General features: G+C 39.2%; 1 protein-coding gene across 1 annotated transcript; it reads left to right on the forward strand.

Moving 5' to 3' along the window:
* Nucleotides 1-324: 324 nt before the first annotated feature.
* On the forward strand, nt 325-18,710 carry LOC144523209 (occludin). The gene is made up of 9 exons (XM_078258622.1): nt 325-586; nt 5,687-6,293; nt 6,383-6,574; nt 7,393-7,560; nt 12,941-13,104; nt 15,883-16,101; nt 17,269-17,440; nt 17,992-18,033; nt 18,352-18,710. The coding sequence occupies exons 2-9, from the start codon at nt 5,706-5,708 to the stop codon at nt 18,448-18,450; spliced, it is 1,644 nt and encodes a 547-aa protein (XP_078114748.1). The 5' UTR covers nt 325-586; nt 5,687-5,705; the 3' UTR covers nt 18,451-18,710.

An 18,710-nucleotide genomic window follows, 5' to 3' on the forward strand; every position in this document is an offset into this window, starting at 1 on the left:
GGTAGGCTACCTCAGATTTGTAGGTTACAGTAGGCTACTTGAGTAAATGTAGGATACTACATTCCACCAATGTTTTTAGCTAGAAATGACTAAACTACTTTTCAAGAACTACATTGTTTGGCGGAAGACTATGATGACGATGATGATGTTATTATACGCATTATTAATAATTTCATTACTATAATTTTAGAATGGATTGAATTAAAAAGGGTCTTTCTGCCGTCTCTGTCCGGAATGGTCACTGTTAGCCGCAGAAAGCCCGACCTCTGGCGGTTGAAATTCGGTAGAGTAGCGGTGTTGTGCGGTGGGCCTCATCACAGCGGACAGGCGGGACAAAGCACTTGTGCAGAGGCTGTTTGTCGAAGCTAAACCGTTGTCTCTGTCTTCGCCTGGGACAGCAGCTTAAGCGGAGTCGCTACGTTTAAAGATAGCCTCGAATAAAGAGCTTCACTTTAATATTAATTCATCTCGGAGACAGGTTAGTTTTCTGACGGAAACATTATTCAGCTCCTAACTTTCAGAAGGGGAGTTTTGACAGGAAACAGGGATTGGCTGGAAGTTCCTATTCCCCTTTGGCGTTCCACAGGTAAGGCAACATGAAGTTTAAAGGTGATTTTGATTGCAGTATGTAGAGTTATTCTATCAGACTAAACTTGCATTAATGTGTTTTTATCAAGTTGTTCAGTAAGCAATACCACAGTGTAAACACAGTGTTGGCATCAAAATATAGGCTACTCAATTACTCAAAGTGCCAAAAGTAATCATTTGCAGAATGTCCCATTCCAGAATAACGTAGGCCTATTATAATTGGTGATGCATTGAGCATCACTAATATTGCAGCTGGTAAAGGTGAACCTCATTTTAACTACTTTTCAGCAACTTAATTTATAATAATGCATCATCATTTATTAGTTGAATTATGTTTTCTATTTCTAATATCTGAAGAATTGCCAGATAAAGTTAGTCCAGTAATAAGTACAATATAGGCTTCCAAAATATTGAGGAGAATAAGTATAAGTAGCATAAAATGGAAATATTCATTCAAAGTACAAGTACCTCAAATTGTACTACATTCCCCCAATGACATTAGCCACAACCAAAAACAAATCACAGCAGGTTCACAACCTGCAATCTGTAAATTTGTTATGTTTTCTGATTATGTTAAATGTCTATCTTTGTATATCTTTAATTTATTGTAAACACTAGGGCTGTCCTTGACTAAAGAAAGTCTTTCATTAAGTTGACTTACACTCATATGAATGAGTGAATCAACAGATCTGTAAAACGGAGTTGTTTTTACCACAGATGTGCTGATTAGTGTTCTCAATATACTATTAGTCATTCAGCATTAAAAGGATAAAGCACAAATCGGCAAAATAAATCTTAATTGACTAAAACCAAAACGACCGTCTTGACTCAAAGATGTATTATTAATGTAGTTTAAGAGTTTCTTTGTTTGTTATGTAAACAAGTAAATTACTTAATAATTGCGCTCAGATACCAGTTTATACAGTAGGTACACCCAGCTAAAACTGCAGTACAATACAGCAGCCCTGCAGTAAATCCTACCTTCATAAAGGGTAGAATAGAATACAACTTACAACCATCCAACATACAACCCTGTGACAAGTACCATTGAGTATATAACACAGTTAAATAATATGCATACAATATTGAATAAAAAAAACATAACATTAAATACTGAGGAGCAAATGTTTTGTTCAGGGTTATGTTGATTCAACATTTACTCTACCTTCATTGGTGTAATTGGTGTACCTAAAACATCTGCACAACATGTTTTTTCCAAAAGTTTTACTGAGTATTTTGTATGGCCCACAAGAATTTTCAGTGGGGTGTTTTTGAGCAGGAAGCCTTGGCTGACTCCTGTGAGTTTCCCAGTGGGTCCCAGCCTACATTGGGCAGGGGCCTAATTGTTTTTGACAGATGTGAGACATGTGACTGTATGACTAGAATTCCATTATCAGCAGCAGATGATAAAGTCTCTGTGTTGTAGAGGAGCTCAGGCTGCTGCTGGTGGGTGTCTGACCTGACCTGTGACTTTGGTCCAAACGCTGTGCCTTCTGCCCAGCATGAAAATGAGATTTGTGTGCCAGTTTTAGACAAACACCACTGTATTACTACTGCTACTACGATCACTACTGCTACTACTACTGCTGCTACTACTGGTTTATTCTTTATTAAGGATCCTCATTAGTCATCACCTGGTACTCCTACTATAGTTGCCACGCTGCTGCTGCTGCTACAGCAAATGCTTTGTTATCAGGAAATAGGCTGTTAAATAACTTAAAGGAGGAAGTGTGGTGCTATTTTGAGCCTTGTTAGTAGTATAGAAATAGCGAGTTCTTTTTACTTTACCCGTGCCCCGACGACTAGCGTTATAAGGTAATTAGCGGTTTGCAATAAAACTGGTCACATTCGATGAGCATGAAAACATATCCCAGAGAACGGTCGAACTCGGACACACGTGTTCTTAACCCCTAGGTTCATTTTGTGCCGGATTTGTCCTTTAAAGGCTTTCCCTTAATGTAAAGCAGATGTCCTAAATAAGATATTGTGGTTTTGTGGGGCTTAACAATCAGGGTGCAAGACACAATCACATCTTTCTTGTCCAGGTACTGAGTCTGTGGCTGCAATATCGATTAATCTGCCAATATTTGTTTTAATAATTGATTCATTTTTTGATCAACAAAATGTAGTGGAAAAGGCCCAATAGCCAAAGTTAATGTCACCATATGTTTTGTTTTGTCAGACTAAAGGTCCACACCCATAGATATTTACAATAACATTAAAAAAAAAGAACAAGCAGCAAATTCTTACATTTGAGAAGCTAAAACCACCAAATGTTTGGAATTTTTGCTTGCCGGAATGATTTAAACCATGAATCATTGCAGCTCTAGCCAAGTCCAAAAACCTGTACTTGTGATTTCTGCCTCCCAAAGATTCACACTACTTTCAAACGCTCCCTTTAGAAAATTCCTACTTTATTACATTGAGGAAAGTACAACAATTTCAGCTCAAAGAGTTTAAGATTCAGATTTCAAGATTTTAAAGCCCTTGATTTCTCTCTGTACCTGACACAAGGACAGTTTGGGCTTAAAAAGCTGTACTTTTCCTACTGTTATAACATAGAAAAAGGAATTCATGTTATGAGGCCTTGGGAAGTATAATTTACAATTGTTTGGTCCTCAGTGCAATTTCATTGCTCGGAAAGGGCATGAGCCTCAGATTATTTCCTGCCAGTTATCAATATGATCAAATGAGACCGAGACGCCACAATTCAGAGTCATTTCCTGTATCTGTGTCATGTTAGTTTCACCACTGCCAAGTCTCTTTAGGAGACTAGCGGCAGGACCTGGGTGTATAGATTCCAATGGGAGAAGTGAAGATGAACACAGATTATGATTCTTTCCCCTATAGTCACCAAAGTAAACATTGAACCCATTTTTTCACAAAATGGCATTTTTTAGATGGACAAATCAGGGGAAAATGAACTTTGTTCTAGACCTTTCTGTCTCAGGAACAAACTCTCGCAAGATCTGGAAACAGATAAGCTAACGTCAACTAACGTTTGCGAACACCCTAACGAAATTGATTTTCGTTGTAATAAAAATATTGCTTTTAGCTGTGTAAATATGCAATGTTAGCAAAAGCAAATATGAATTAGTCATGCAAATGTATCCTTATAAATCCCCACAACATTAACTACACTTTCAAACCAGACCATGCCCATTTAAGAGACAGGAAGTGTGTACCGGAAAATCTTTGATATAATCAAACCATGAATCAAACACTGGCAGTAGAAATTAAACTAAGACCCAGTGGCTTAGGAGACGGCCTGTTGATCAACAATAGAGGACACCTGACACCTCTGTGCACAACATCCACCTGTCCTCCCCTCTTTCTCCTGCCTCACTCCACTCAGGAGCAGCACAGAGGAGCCCTTGTGTGATCCTCCCTGGACAGTGCCCCACATTTTTTTAATTTTTTTTTTTTTACCCCAACTCCATGGCAACACTGTTCCCGTGACGAGCAGCCTTGACTTTTGCCCCTCCTGCTCCCAAAACAAAGGCAAGAAGTTATGGAGGGAAGGAGAGAATTGGGGGGAGGAGAGCTGGGGGATAGGGGGAATTGTAAGGGGGATGAAGGATATGGAGGAATGAGGGAGGGAATAATGGGAAGGTGTCTGGGATGGAGGCTCTGAGGCGAGACCTCTTCTGCCGTGTATGCCAGAGTCCCATAAAGAGAGGAGAGTTATTACTGGGGACTGGAGACTGTGGGCAGTGCCAGGGACTGTCTCCCTGTCCGTCCGTCTGTCTGTATGTCTATGTTTCTGAATGGCCGTTACCTCCTTCACAATCCCACTAAGGTGACTGAACAGTAGCATGATGTAGATGGAAGATATTTTTGTTGTTGTTGTTAAAATCATTGATGTAATGCCACTGGAAGACCGAGCTTAGAAAGGCAGAGCACATTGCAAATATCCCTTGATAATAAATTAGGCTAAATAGAGCTGAAAAAAATATTATTTTCATTAACGATTAAGTTATTGATTATTTTCTCACTAAATCGAACAATCGTTTTGTCTATAAAATGTAAGTAAATAGTAAAATAAAATGGCCATTACAATTTCCCAGAGCAAAGTGACTAATATACAAACTGATATTTAAATCACATGGTTTGTTCAACTGTTCAGTTTACAATCATACATGACAAAAGAACACATCCATGTTTTTTTAGCTTGAAAACTCCATATCTTTGTGTTTCGGACATTTGATCTGATAAAACAAGTCATTTTAAGACTTGACCTTGGGCTTTGGGAACCTGTGCTGGACCTTGAAATAATTAATAATTTCTTCTATTGTTATGTGATGTATTAACAGATGATATTTTACAGTCTGTTACAAGCACTGAGCGTTGTGTTGTAAAATAAGTAAAAAAGGCATTAATGTTCTAACTCTACAGTGACTTTGCTCTGCGTTTCACTCACATGTAGGCAGCCCCCTCCCTGTAGAGCTCCATGTAGAAGAATGGGTATTGTTAAATTGTATACGCTGTGGCCTTGGATATCTTTCTGTAAGATTTGTAACCAGAAAGAAAAGAAAACAAAAATGTAGCGGGCGGGATGTGAAATGTTCAAAGTCTGGCTGGACATTGTGGGGGCTGGAGAGAGACTCCTACAGCCTGTGAAGAGGCAAAAAGGAAAGTATTGTTGTTTGGCTGCGCTTCCCACCCTGGTACCAACATCTCCACACTGATTCTGACTTTGCCGGCTCAGAGACCTTAAAGCTTAAGGGCATTCCTCTGATAATTCTATTTTCTGTTAGGAAAGCAGGTCTGATCTAGTTTATAAAATGACAAGTGATAAACTTTGTGCTCTGCTCTCTGTAAAACTAATTTACTCAACCTGAAAGAACAAATTGCAGAAACAAGCCTAACTTGTGCCCGCATTAATCACACCCCCTGGAAACGTTAAAATATTTACACTGTTCTGTTACTAACTCTCATTACGAAAGACAGTCACGCCTAACTTTCCCATATCTCCACGTAGTATTATATTCATATCAGTGCTGCTGAAAAACAGAGCCGGACAACTCTTCCTAGTTTTGTGCAGTACACTTTGCTCTCTCATCTATCATCAAACAGTTTTTTTTAATTTTGTTTACAGTACGGGATATCTTTGAGCGATGTTCGACAAGCAGCACTACGAGAGTCCACCTGTTTACACTCCTCCTTTCCGCTCGCCATCCAACAACGGCTTTGGCCCTCCAGGCAGCTTCAATGCCCCTCAGAGCGGTTACAACGCATACCCACCTCCGCCGGGATCTTACTACATTGAGGACAAACCTCAGCACTTCTACAAATGGCTGTCACCTCCAGGGATCATCAAGGCCATGATGGCTACAGTGATCGTGTTGTGTGTGGCGATATTTGCCTGCGTGGCCTCCACTCTCATGTGGGACATGCAGTATGGAATGGGAATGGGAATGGGCTACGGCAGTGGATATGGCGGCGGCAGCTACGGCTCAGGATACGGTGGTTATGGAGGCTACGGAGGAGGCTACGGAGGAGGCTACGGAGGTGGCTACGGAGGAGGCTATGGCTCCTACCTCTCACCTTACTCAGCCAAAACCACCATGATTGCCATGGCAGCCATTAACTTCATAGGGGCACTGGCCTTCTTCATCACAAGCTTCTCTAAATCCAACACTGTCCGTGGTAGAAAGTTCTTTCTGGCCCTCATGATAGCCAGCATCATCATGGCGATCCTGCAGGTAAAACTCATACACATTTTATGGTTACCTTATGTTGTAAATAATAATGTGATAATGTAAGTAATAATGACTGTCATTGTATTTTCCAGGGCATCATAAACATTGTCTACATTGTCGGGGTGAACCCCATGTCCCAGGGCACCTCAAGTATGATGTACAATCCAATGCTTATGATGTGCCAGAGCCTCTACCAGACCAGCTACTCTCAGATGGGAGGAGTGGGAGGCTTCCCCATATACAACCAGTATCTCTACCATTACTGCTTTGTGGACCCACAGGAGGTGTGTAGATATCAAGGATTGAGTCAGTGTTTGGTGTGATCCATTCAAGTAGTAGCTTGAATAGTCTGACAATGGCCTCTTTTGAATATTTATAACATGATTTTAAATTGATCGGACTAGAGTTCTAACCGTAATACTTTATGTGGAAGGTATTATAAGTTGGATGAGCAGTGAAGGCACTTTTAAACTTCATTGCAACATGTGAAAGACTACAAATTAATTAAATAAGGCTGCAAGTAACAATTTCATCAATTTCTCTGTTAAAAAATAAACAATCCATTAACTGTTCAGTCTTTGTTTATTTTGTCTGAACAACAACCCAAAACCCAAATATATTCAATATACAATAATATAAAACAAATAAAACAAACAGCAAATCCTCACATTACTGGAGCTGTACTACTGTATTACTAGGTAATGTTAAGCTGTTTTTATTAGATTACTTATTAATTCATTATCAGAATTGTTGATGATTATGTTTGTGCTTAAGCACTCAAATTAATGTAGTTGAAATGCTTTGGGTTTTGGTTTTTGTGAAATATTGCTGTAAAAATGTGGGAAGTGTGAGATGAATTTGGACTCACAAAGCATATTATAGTCTCCCATGTTATCAGTCCTGTACTGTTTTGTTATCTGTTATCATGAAGCATTTGTTACATTTTTTGGGTACATGAAGCCACAAATTGTGATATTTATTTCTCTGAATGATGTCACACCTGTATTTGTGTACTTTTTGTACCAGGATAAACCAGCTTTATTTTACAGTTTGTCTCTTTGAGAACTTTCCAGATTGTATTGTCATGTTCTTGCTTTTCTAGGGAGTTGCCATGGTGTGTGGATTCGTGGTTGTCATCGCCTTCGGTGTTGCAGCTTTCTTTGCACATAAAACAAGAGGCAAGATCTGGCGATATGGGAAACCAAACATCTACTGGGAAGAGCCTCTCGTTGGCGGGAAGGCCTCAGAGGGCAGGGACGTAGAGGAATGGGTAAGAGACAACAGGATGGTAGTCACAATATAAACTGGGTTTACGTGGGATTTACAAAGAAAAATCACTTTTTGGACCCAAACTGACCCCGAGTTTGTGCATGCACAGCTTAGAGAGCTTAAATCTAGCCTTAGAAAAGTTGATGGAATACAATGTTCACAGGCGATTTGATTAGATGATGAAATGATCAACTACAGTGTTTTTTCTTATCAAGGTTGTGCCACCAAAACTGATTGACATATGCTTTTGTCCATCTGTCACCAAGTTTGCTATGTGGGAAATTAGTTTCCAACCTTTTTTTTTACAATGCGAAGTAGGTAAAGAAGGTAGGTCATCAGTGAGGAAGTCATCCTGCTTAGGTAGTCATCATGTATAGATATAGAATATCTCACAAAAGTGAGTACACCCCTCACATTTTAATAAATATTTCATTATATCTTTTAATGGGACAACACTGAAGCAATTACACTTTGCTACAATGTATTACAAAGTATTAAGTATACAGCTTGTATAACAGTGTAAATGTGCTGTCCCCTCAAAATAACTCAACACACAGCCATTAATGTCTAAACCGCTGGCAACAAAAGTGAGTACACCCCTATGTTAAATTCCCATAGAGGCAGGCAGATTTTTATTTTTAAAGGCCAGTTATTTCATGGATCCAGGATACTATGCATCCTGATAAAGTTCCCTTGGCCTTTGGAATTAAAATAGCCCCACATCATCACATACCCTTCACCATACCTAGAGATTGGCATGGGGTACTTTCCATAAAATCATCTCTCTATGCAAATCAAACCAGCTATTAGGCTAACCAACATAAAACCATGCCAGGTGTCTAGGTATGGTGAAGGGCATGTGATGATGTGGGGCTATTTTAATTCCAAAGGCCAAGGGAACTTTATCAGGATGCATAGTATCCTGGGTCCATGAAATAACTGGCCTTTAAAAATAAAAATCTGCCTGCCTCTATGGGAATTTAACATAGGGGTGTACTCACATTTGTTGCCAGCGGTTTAGACATTAATGGCTGTGTGTTGAGTTATTTTGAGGGGACAACACATTTATACTGTTATACAAGCTGTACACTTAATACTTTACATTGTAGCAAAGTGTAATTTCTTCAGTGTTGTCCCATTAAAAGATATAATGAAATATTTACTAAAATGTGAGGGGTGTACTCACTTTTGTGAGATACTGTAGGTTAGGTGATTGTGGTGACGTAGATGCAGTAAATAGCCCAGCTGCCACTCTCCACAGGTTGGTTTGTAACTTGTTATGCTATTTTTGACACAATATTAGGAGATGTTGTTCACCAGTTCAAATCTCTCTTATGCTTTCATTGTTTCTCTTTATGGGTTGAAAGTCCAAAAGGAGCATCATAAACAGATCTTTATGAGTTTATCGGATCCTGCAGGGAAACAGTCACACTATCTTAACAGTGTTTCCTCTGACTTAGTCACATTGTTCCGGGTTAGGGGCTGACGGCAGTCACTGATTGTTATGCTCATGGCCTACTACCTGGTTTCACTCTGAGTAATCATTAACCACCTGAGAAGATAGTAAGCAGGCAGGCAGTTTCTAGCCTGCTTTCAGGTTTTTAAATGTCTATTAATATCGCTTTAAACATGGGAATGTTATCTGAGATATGGGTTGATGATTGACTTGACCTGCCCCTTTTCAAAGATGCCCTATTTAATACAGTGATTGAGAATGAGTTGACATCAAAAGCTCAGGTTTGAAAATTTAATTGATAGTCACAAACAGAACTAATAGGGTAGTTTGACATTCTTTAAACTTGGTTTGTAAGCAATTTGTTTTATTGTTAAAACTGGGTCTGTAGAATATGTCTTTTCTGTTTCTACATACTGCAATCAGCATTCTCCCCAACACATATTGTCCAAATCCAGTGTTTGTTCAAACATTGTGCAAGAGTGTGTCACGAACACAAATCAATACATGCAGACACATGGTATACAGTACATGCATGCCAATTGCAAGTGAAAGAAATTGAAAAGCTAAATATCCCTTAGTATGCAAAAAACAGGTTTTAAACAAAACTAAATATTGCTAGCTGACCTTAACCCTTTATCTCTTGCACTGACATACAATACTTAAAGAACACAAACAGACATGTTGTTATATTAGATTGTACAGAGCTGTTTGCTTTTGAGAGTGGTTGTCATTGCCTAGAACATGGCAGCATGCACACAGAGGTGTACAGGCAGAGCAGAGTAGATTCGACAAACCTAGAGTGAATCCTATGACTAGCACTAGTGTCTGATAATGGAGCCATGCTCACTGATGTCATCGGACTTATTGTAGGTACAGTAATGGCATGTACACTGCTACTGCATTTAGAAATTTCACAATTCTAACATGTTTTATGTAAATACTCATGTTTGTAGTAAGAGACATGTTTTGGATTTTAAAGGTTGGCGGAAAGAGCAAATATTTCTTAGATTTGATGACTGCTATTGCAATCAGATAATTATTTATTCAAGCTACTCAGTCTCAAAGATTAACACATGTATGTAGGTTGTGGAACATATTTGACTTTTGCTTTCTGCCTCAATAAACAGGCTCTTAATGTGGTAGAATTGACCTTCTGTCCTCATTTTCCTTATATGTCCAATGTTCCACACTGCCGTTACTATTCTCCTTCATTGCTGCGCTACCTGCATACTGTATCTGTGCCACAAAGTGAGTCATCAGGCTTGTTTGGCCCTTTTAAACACAAGGTCAGTGACAGTCTAAGGCTGTGGTTGGTTTGAGATTGGACCCATCTCTGTTGCTGAGCTCGGAGAGGCCTGGCATGCTCTGATGACCTCATACACTGGCCTCATTCAGCTGGCCCAAGGGGGGCTGCATTGTGTCTGCTGCATGAGGTCATCAGAGTCGGTTTCTGCAGGGCTGTCTGTGTGCTGGAAACACTGAAGTGCTCTACAAATGTAGAGTGAAAGCATCCTGGGCTGGTTTCATAGAGGCAGATTAAAACATCCAAATACAGAGTGAATCTGGTTTGATGCTATAGTATAACATTGGTAGTATATATAGCATAATACTGTGCAGACAATAAACAAGTTAGAACAATTGTATTAAGAAACACAATATGGCTGCACCATAAATATCAAAGATTTGTAATTAATTTCTCCCAAAGTGGTATCCCTGGTCTGACTGATGAGGTGTATTGTTTGAAATGTTTTGAGTACTGGCATCTCTTCGAGGAGGAGTAGTGTAGAGTGTAGAAAAATATATAAATATGATTATTTTGGCCAATAGTTCATTTAAAATAGATTTAAATTGTGATTTTTGTATTCTCTTCAAAATTAATTCAGTGGTGTGTTGGTTATTTATATAGCATTAAAGAAAACAAAAATCAAACAAAACTAACTAAAATATTTTACAAAAAATACAAAAATTATAAAATCATAGAGTTGTCCTTACAGATGGTGCAGTCCACGGTCGGCGCGTGGCTATTGTGATTTGAAAATTGCAGCTTTCACTGTATTTTCTCTTTTAAATATGTCAAACACTGCTGCTCAATAAAACGTGCTGTTCTGGTTAGTTTTGCAAAGCACAATTGCATCTTCTTTGGTGAAGCACAATCCTACAAGTAAGACTGTTTTTTGGTTTTCAAGTAGACATTTATACCCTTTTCCATTGTGACTCTCCTTGCCACTACGCTTCTTCTTCTTCTTCTTCTTCTTCTTCTTCTTCTTCTTCTTCTTCTTCTTCTTCTTTTATCACACATGCACTTCTCCCTCACTTTGCATGCCTGTCTGCTTCCCATGGCTCCTTCCCTCATCATCATCCATGTCTTCGTCTCCCTGTCTCGCTCTGTGTCTCTCCATCATTGCCTTTATGCTTTTCTTCACCGGGTCCAGGACTCAGACATTTTTACTGTGCTTACACAGGCTGCTCACAGCCCAGCAGCTGCTGTGCTGCACACTGAGGAGGCATTGTTGAGATTCTTACATGAAGTGCAGTCTTCAAATGGGATTCTCCTGCAGCTGCAAGTTGCAAGGGCAACTCTCCCCCACCCAGTCACTCCACCCACAATGATTATTGTTTTTCGGGGGCAAGGCTTATGCTCCTGCACTGTAAGGAATTTAAGAGATTGCTCAGTAATGTACCATCAAGTAAGCGGTAAGATGTTTTTTTAAGGGTTATATATACAGTATAGTTGTAAATTATCACCTCTAAGCAGGAGTGGTGCTGAAATACGTTATAGACAAGTACAGCAAATATGAATGCCTTCTTGTGCAGGTGCAGTAGATGTATTTCAGAAGAACATACTCCTGCACGTTGCTGCACACAGTTTTAATGTTTTTTTCAGAAATATGCATTGTCAAAAGTAACACCACCCAAACCATTGTCAGGGCTATTTTGTGTACAAAGGCAGATACTGTGTGCCTGCTTAATTTAAAACCTGCTTACCTGCGTACTTGCTTATACGATGAATTGTTTAAGTTTTAGTCTCCTTTTTGTTGTGTTTTTAGTGGCTTCACATCCTCTTTGTGTTGCTAGATTTGAAAAACAACCAAAAGGGTTTCTGCTTTAACTTTAAGCCAGTTAGCCTTCCAGGTAGCAGAAGCACAGTAAGACCCTAGTTTACACTTAACTGCTTTGTGTAGAGTTTGTCTGAAAGGCATCTAATGATTGATACATTTGCTGACCCAGTGGAAGTGAGAGAAACAGTGACCACCCCTGAGGCCTTCATTTTTGTGAGGAATTCCCTCATGCAGGCTGTCTGAGCTCACAGGAAGGAGTTGAAAATACAGATTAAGGAACACTTATTTACATGTCAGATCTTTTGTTTTAAGAAAGAAAGGAGCACATCCGTTCCAGGTGTTCATGCAGACATAAAACAATAGAAAGAATTGAAAGTGAAGCTGGAATTATTGTCAGATATTTTCTGTGTATACATTATATCCTTATCCTTATCTTTTTAGGTTATAAGGCTCTCAGAAACAGACAAAACTAGAGCAAACACTGTAAACAAGAGACCATATATCCATTTATTTATGGTTAGTGTCAGGTTTATTTTACAATTAGCCGTAAGTCATCCTTTGTTTTTGTGAACCAAACCGATAGCCCTCATTTCACTGAGTAGTTAGACTGTGCTGTCCAATTACATGCCTGACTTTTCTTTGAAACTTAAGGCACTAATAATTACCATACTTCTGTCTTGGTTGTAGAGATAGCTTTTCTTCTCAAGAAGGGACCTAAGGAAAAGAAGAAAATATTTACGGTTTCTGGATGAACAGGATGTCAATCAGAAAATGACCCTGTAGCGTGACCTGGTCTTTGTGAGTGCTTTAGTTGTTTGTTTCTGTTTGCTGAGTCTGTTCCTTTTGTTTTTTCCTGCCTGCTGTAGGTGAACAATGTAGAGGAAAGCCGCAGTGTTCAAGACGCCCCTACCCTGCTGGTATCAGAGAAGGGAGCCGGGCTGCTCAACGCCTCAGCGAACAGTGTCATCTCCTACCCCCCAGCTAAGGTGGACAGCAGCTCCTATAATGAGGACAACTATGACAACAATGAGTGGGTGAACCTAAATTCTCCGCCCCTTTTCAACTGAGAATCTGGAATTATACATACAAATCAGATGAAGCATGTTTTGGCTAAACAAAAAAAAAATGTGTTTAGTTATGCGAGGGATTTTAATTCCAATCCCTTGATTGGATCGCTCAAAAGTGGGTGTTGTTAAGCAAATACACCGTGATATGGAGCTGTAGAGGACTGCTGGCTTCCACCTACATCCCCCTCACCACAAACGCTCTTTTGAAAATGTAAACGTTTTTGACTTCAAAACACACACCTCTGACCATGATATCACTGCTAGCTACTAGGCCCAATGAGCATGGTTATATATGAGCGAGGTTAGCGAGTTGCCACAAATCACATTTGATTGGATTAATGTACAAAAACACCCCGAGTTCAAGATGAGAAAAGAAAAGATCACAATGATTTGATTTATATTTGGTATATAACAAGAGATAAGTTACCAAGTGACACAAAGATGCAGAATGATGTTGTAATTATTTGACTGTGTCTTTAAGATATACATACAGCAGTGAATGTTTTTCCAATCGGACAGATTTAGGTAATATTCTATTCAGAAAGTAGCTGCAACATTTGACTGTACACTGTAAAGCAAAGATTCTATGCAAACAATGAACCTCCAAACATGTGACTCACACAAGCAATATTTAATCACTGCTCTTTTAAAGCCCATGATAACATATTGCCCTACACACAAAATGAGTTCTCTGTGTGTGTGTGTGTGTGTGTGTGTGTGTGTGTGTGTGTGTGTGTGTGTGTGTGTGTGTGTGTGTGTGTGTGAGACCTTTGAGCCCTTGTTGGATTAACTTTCCTTTTTTTCCTCATGTTCACTGAAATGCAGCATGTTTGTGAACAACTGTATTTGCTTTTCTTCAATGCTAGAAATTATTGCTCAAGCACCTTGTTTTTGTTTGCGTCAATGTCCTCAAGACTGCCGTGTATCAGACGAAAAACGTTGCTCCTAACAGTTTCTTAAAAACAAGCCCAGCTTGTGTCAAAAATATGCTCTGAGTGATCTGATTAATGTTGACTGCACAGTTAATGTTCCCGGACTCTAAGACAAAATAATCACATTTTACATAACAGGATTTAGATTAGGTTCAAAGCACAGAATATTATAATTTTGATGACTTCCTCTCTCACAAAGTAAATATAGCTGGTATTTTCATAAGCAGAAGAATGTCAGAGTGCTCTGTTGTTGACATTATGCAGCCTTGTAATATCTGCACCGCTGGACTTGAATTACTCTACAAATCCCTAGAAACCTACAAAATTGAGCATGTTTCCTCCTTACCGTTATTAAAGAGCTGTACCTGCTGTCCTGCTCCCTGGTCACTGAGGGCCCTCAACATGGCATAGTCAAATTGTAGGGTGTTAGCAAAAATAATCATTAGTGGTTCAAAGTGTTTACCTTCCTCCATATGGGATCTGTCTGGGCCATGTCAGTAAATAGTTTTTTCTTTAGACACAGTCTCACATTAGACCTTTCCTTACGTTTCTGGCGTTATTTGGGTCCTGATGTTTTTGCTTACTGTATACTTTATTAATCCCTGAAAGGGGAAATATAAAGTTTTCACAATGTTCTATTTACACACACACACACACACACACACACACACACACACACACACACACACACACACACACACACACACACACACACACACACACACACAGGCCAGAGGGGGCTGCCTCATATGATGGCACCCAAGCAGTTGGGGGTTTGGTGCATTGCTCAAGGGCACTTCAGTAGTGCCCAGGAGGTGAACTTGCACCCTCCAGCTACCAGTCCACTCTCCATACTTGGTCCAAATTTAACCCAAGCCAAGCCCCCACGGACTGAGTTACTGTCGCTGCCCCTTTGTAGTAAAGATGCAAATACAGCATTATTTATCAGCTCTCATAAATGTGATTTTTAGTAGGGTTTATATTTCATTACTGTATATGTTATTTGCTAGATTAATATGAATAAGAACAAATATAAATGTGTTCAAATTAGGGCTGGGCGATATGGAGAAAATCAGATATCCCCATATTTTTGACCAAATACCTCGATATCGATATTCTGCCGATATTGTAGGGTTGACAATTGGTGCTTTCACAAAATATGCACGCAATCAGATTTTTGATAAATAATCAGTTATGTTGATATAATAACTATGTGGGTAAAGGCAAATAATGGAACAACTAGAACAGTCTGGTGTGTTCAGAAAATAACATCACTCTACTGTAATGCAGCTTTTAAAACCAGGAAAAGACAACACTTGTGAGTCATATCAGGATATTACGATATCCAAAATTTAAGACGATATCTAGCCTCATATATCAATATAATATCGATATATTGCCCAGCCCTAGTTCAAATGCAGAAAATTTCACTTGTTTTGGGAACTGAAGTACCTCGGCTTCACGTCCACTTCTGAAATCAAAACTTTATACTTGCAAATGCAGTCTAGGTAATTAATTATTGTCTAGCCTGTACTGAACTCTACTGTACCTTTAATTTTACTGTACTTGACATTACTGTGGGAATCCCTGGATTCAGTATAGAAACTCACTGCTAGTAGACAACAAGGGAAAAGTGAAAGACACAAAACACAAATTGACATTCTGCTTTCAGTCACCTCTTTATGGTTTTATGAATATTATCTCTCCAACAAAATTGTCGTACCAATTCTGTTCCCATGAACAATACTTTTTTTGTGGTTCGAGTGGAAGCCAGTCATTACTTTTCATGTTATTTTTTCTGTGCTGCAGGTACTCGGAGAGAACCACCAGCAGACCATCAGAAGCCTTCTCCCATGGTGGACGAACCAGCTCGAGCCCGTCAGAGGGGACCGGCGGGGGCCGCAAACCCTCTGCCAACAGGGGCAAGAGACGCAGACGTAACCCAGAGCTGGATGAGTCTCAGTATGAGACAGAGTACACCACAGGAGGAGAAACAGGAAATGAACTTGATGGAGAAGAGTGGGAGAAGTAAGAATGTACCATTGTATCTCTGTGCAAATCATACTTTGTCTGGATTAAAGATGCAATTTCATTACCTAAGAACACAGAACGTAGATTGCAGTCGCTCCCTCAGGACCAGACCTTAATTCTTTGATTTAAATGAACTGTAAGCTCAGAAAATCAAGCTCACATAGAGTGAACATGATTTACAAGAAAATGCAGCTAGAACGTCTGTGTGGAAAAGGCTTCAGTCTGTATATGCTTTACTCTGTCCAGGAGAGTAGTTAATCCTCTGAGGCATGCCAGTTCACATGGGCTGTACTCAGGAATAATGAGAGAATTGGGCCAAAGGTACAAAACATGAAAGTCGATGTAGTTTATGAGAAAGCAGTTATATTTGGCTGTGAGACACCCAGACTAACACACCTTATTGAAACCAGCACTTAACACTGTATTCCTGTAGTTCAATAGTAAGCCTGATAACCTCAGTGAAGGTTGTTAGGTGTGATATTCTCAGTCTTGTATAAAGTACTTGAACGCAATAGTTGAGTAAAAGTACAAGTATCTTAGCAGAAAATGACTTTGATAGAAGTTAAAGTCACCTTTTAGAATATTACTTGAGTAAAAGTCTTAAAGTATCTGATATTTACTGTACTTAAGCATCAAAAGTAACATTCTGATATTAAATGTACTTAATATTTAGAAGTAAAAGTAAAAAATGGACTTTGATTATGAACTTTATTGTGGCTCCCAAGGCAAAGGATCAAACACTCCATATTTTTGAGAGAGCTGACATCAGCAAAGAGAACAACAGAAACAGAATTTTCATTTCTTTTTTTGTGAGGAAGAATCTTTTACTCCAATACACGAAAACATTTCCACAGGTGTTCAATGTTATCTTTATCACCACCCCATTCACCATGAGAAATGTAGTGGAGTAAAGTATACATTTTATTTAAGAAATGTAGTGGAGTATAAGTAAAGGTTTCCAGAAATATAAGTAACGAAGTAAAGTACAGATACATGAAAAGTCTACTTGTGTACAGTAAAGTATTCGTACTACGTTACATTACAACACTGGATGTTCTTGTGCTGCAACATTGGGAATGTTTTTAAGTCTTTCTAGTGACTGATGTAGGTTTATCTCCGATGCTGATCCCTCTCCTCTCCCCACCCTTTCTCCTCCTCCTCCAGTATGTACCCAGAAATAACATCTGATGCTCAGCGTCATGACTATAAGAGAGAGTTTGATGCCGACCTTAAGGAATACAAGCGCCTGTGTGCTGAGATGGACGACATTAATGACCAGTTAAACAAACTCAGCCGGCAGCTGGACACACTGGATGAAAACTCTGCCAAATACCAGGTCAAATATACACAGTGCTCACCCCCAAAACGCAGGAAAAAGGCATGTATAAGCCTAAATTACAAATGAGGAATGCAATAGGGAACTCAATAATAACTGAATATTTAGATGTCAGTCTGCAGTGCGACAGTTCACAATTAGGCAAGAAATCTTTTACTGAGTGTGCTAAAGTTTTACGAATCGTTAAGGGAAATTATAAAACACGCACCCTTAACTTTTAGCATTTGTACAGTTAGATTTTCAGTTGCTGAGTCACTGCACTAATTAGTTCAACCAAATGTCATATCCAACTTTGTCTTGGGATGTTGTTGGAATATCTGTCTCTCTAGCTCCTCCTACCTGGCGCTATTTTTTATGGCAGCAAGGAAATGCAAGTATATATTGCAAAGACTCAGACGGACACACAAAGACTAAAATCCCTGATCACCAAGGTCCTGAGTGAACAAAAATTTATTTTAAATGGTAATAGACAAGATTCTTTTAACATTCAGTTTCTATGTGAATGACACAAATGTTGTAACAAATGTTTTTTTTCCTCATTTTTTCCACAGGCTGTAGCAGTGGAATATAATCAGTTGAAGGATCTGAAGCAGGTGGGGAGACGTCTCTGATGATACATTTTATAAACTAAATTCCATATAAACTTTATTTAAAAAATATATTGCAGTTATTTATGGAAGAATTAAGTTGTTAACATCCAGCGACAAAATGAATCATTTAGTTTTTATTGTGTTCTTTTGCACATAAACCTATGTCTCTGACCTTTTTCCTTGACAGTCTATCACAGAGCTTTTATTTGTAGAGCAGAAGAGCTAACATTTTTACTGTCTAGTAGTATTAAATAATTTATGCATGAATGCACTGTTTTAGGCTATTAAATGACTCATCTACTGCCCCCCTCTGCTCTGTAGACATCAGACTACCAATCTAAGAAGAAACAGTGTCGCAGCCTGAGACACAAACTGTTCCACATCAAGGGCATGGTTAAGGACTACGACAAGAACCACTGATGAATCCACTGAGTCCTGACGCTCAACTCTGTGGTCCACACAGCAAACACTCACAGACACACAGGCCAAGATACACTCCAAAACACTGCAAAGACTCTGTGACATGCCAAGACCAAAGTTACCTTAACAGAACCAACACACACACATACATACACACACGCACAAACACAAACACACACACACACACACACACACACACACACACACACACACACACACACACACACACACACACACACACACACACACACACACACACA

The sequence above is a fragment of the Sander vitreus genome, chromosome 9 (assembly GCF_031162955.1).
Source record: "Sander vitreus isolate 19-12246 chromosome 9, sanVit1, whole genome shotgun sequence".
Taxonomy (NCBI): domain Eukaryota; kingdom Metazoa; phylum Chordata; class Actinopteri; order Perciformes; family Percidae; genus Sander; species Sander vitreus.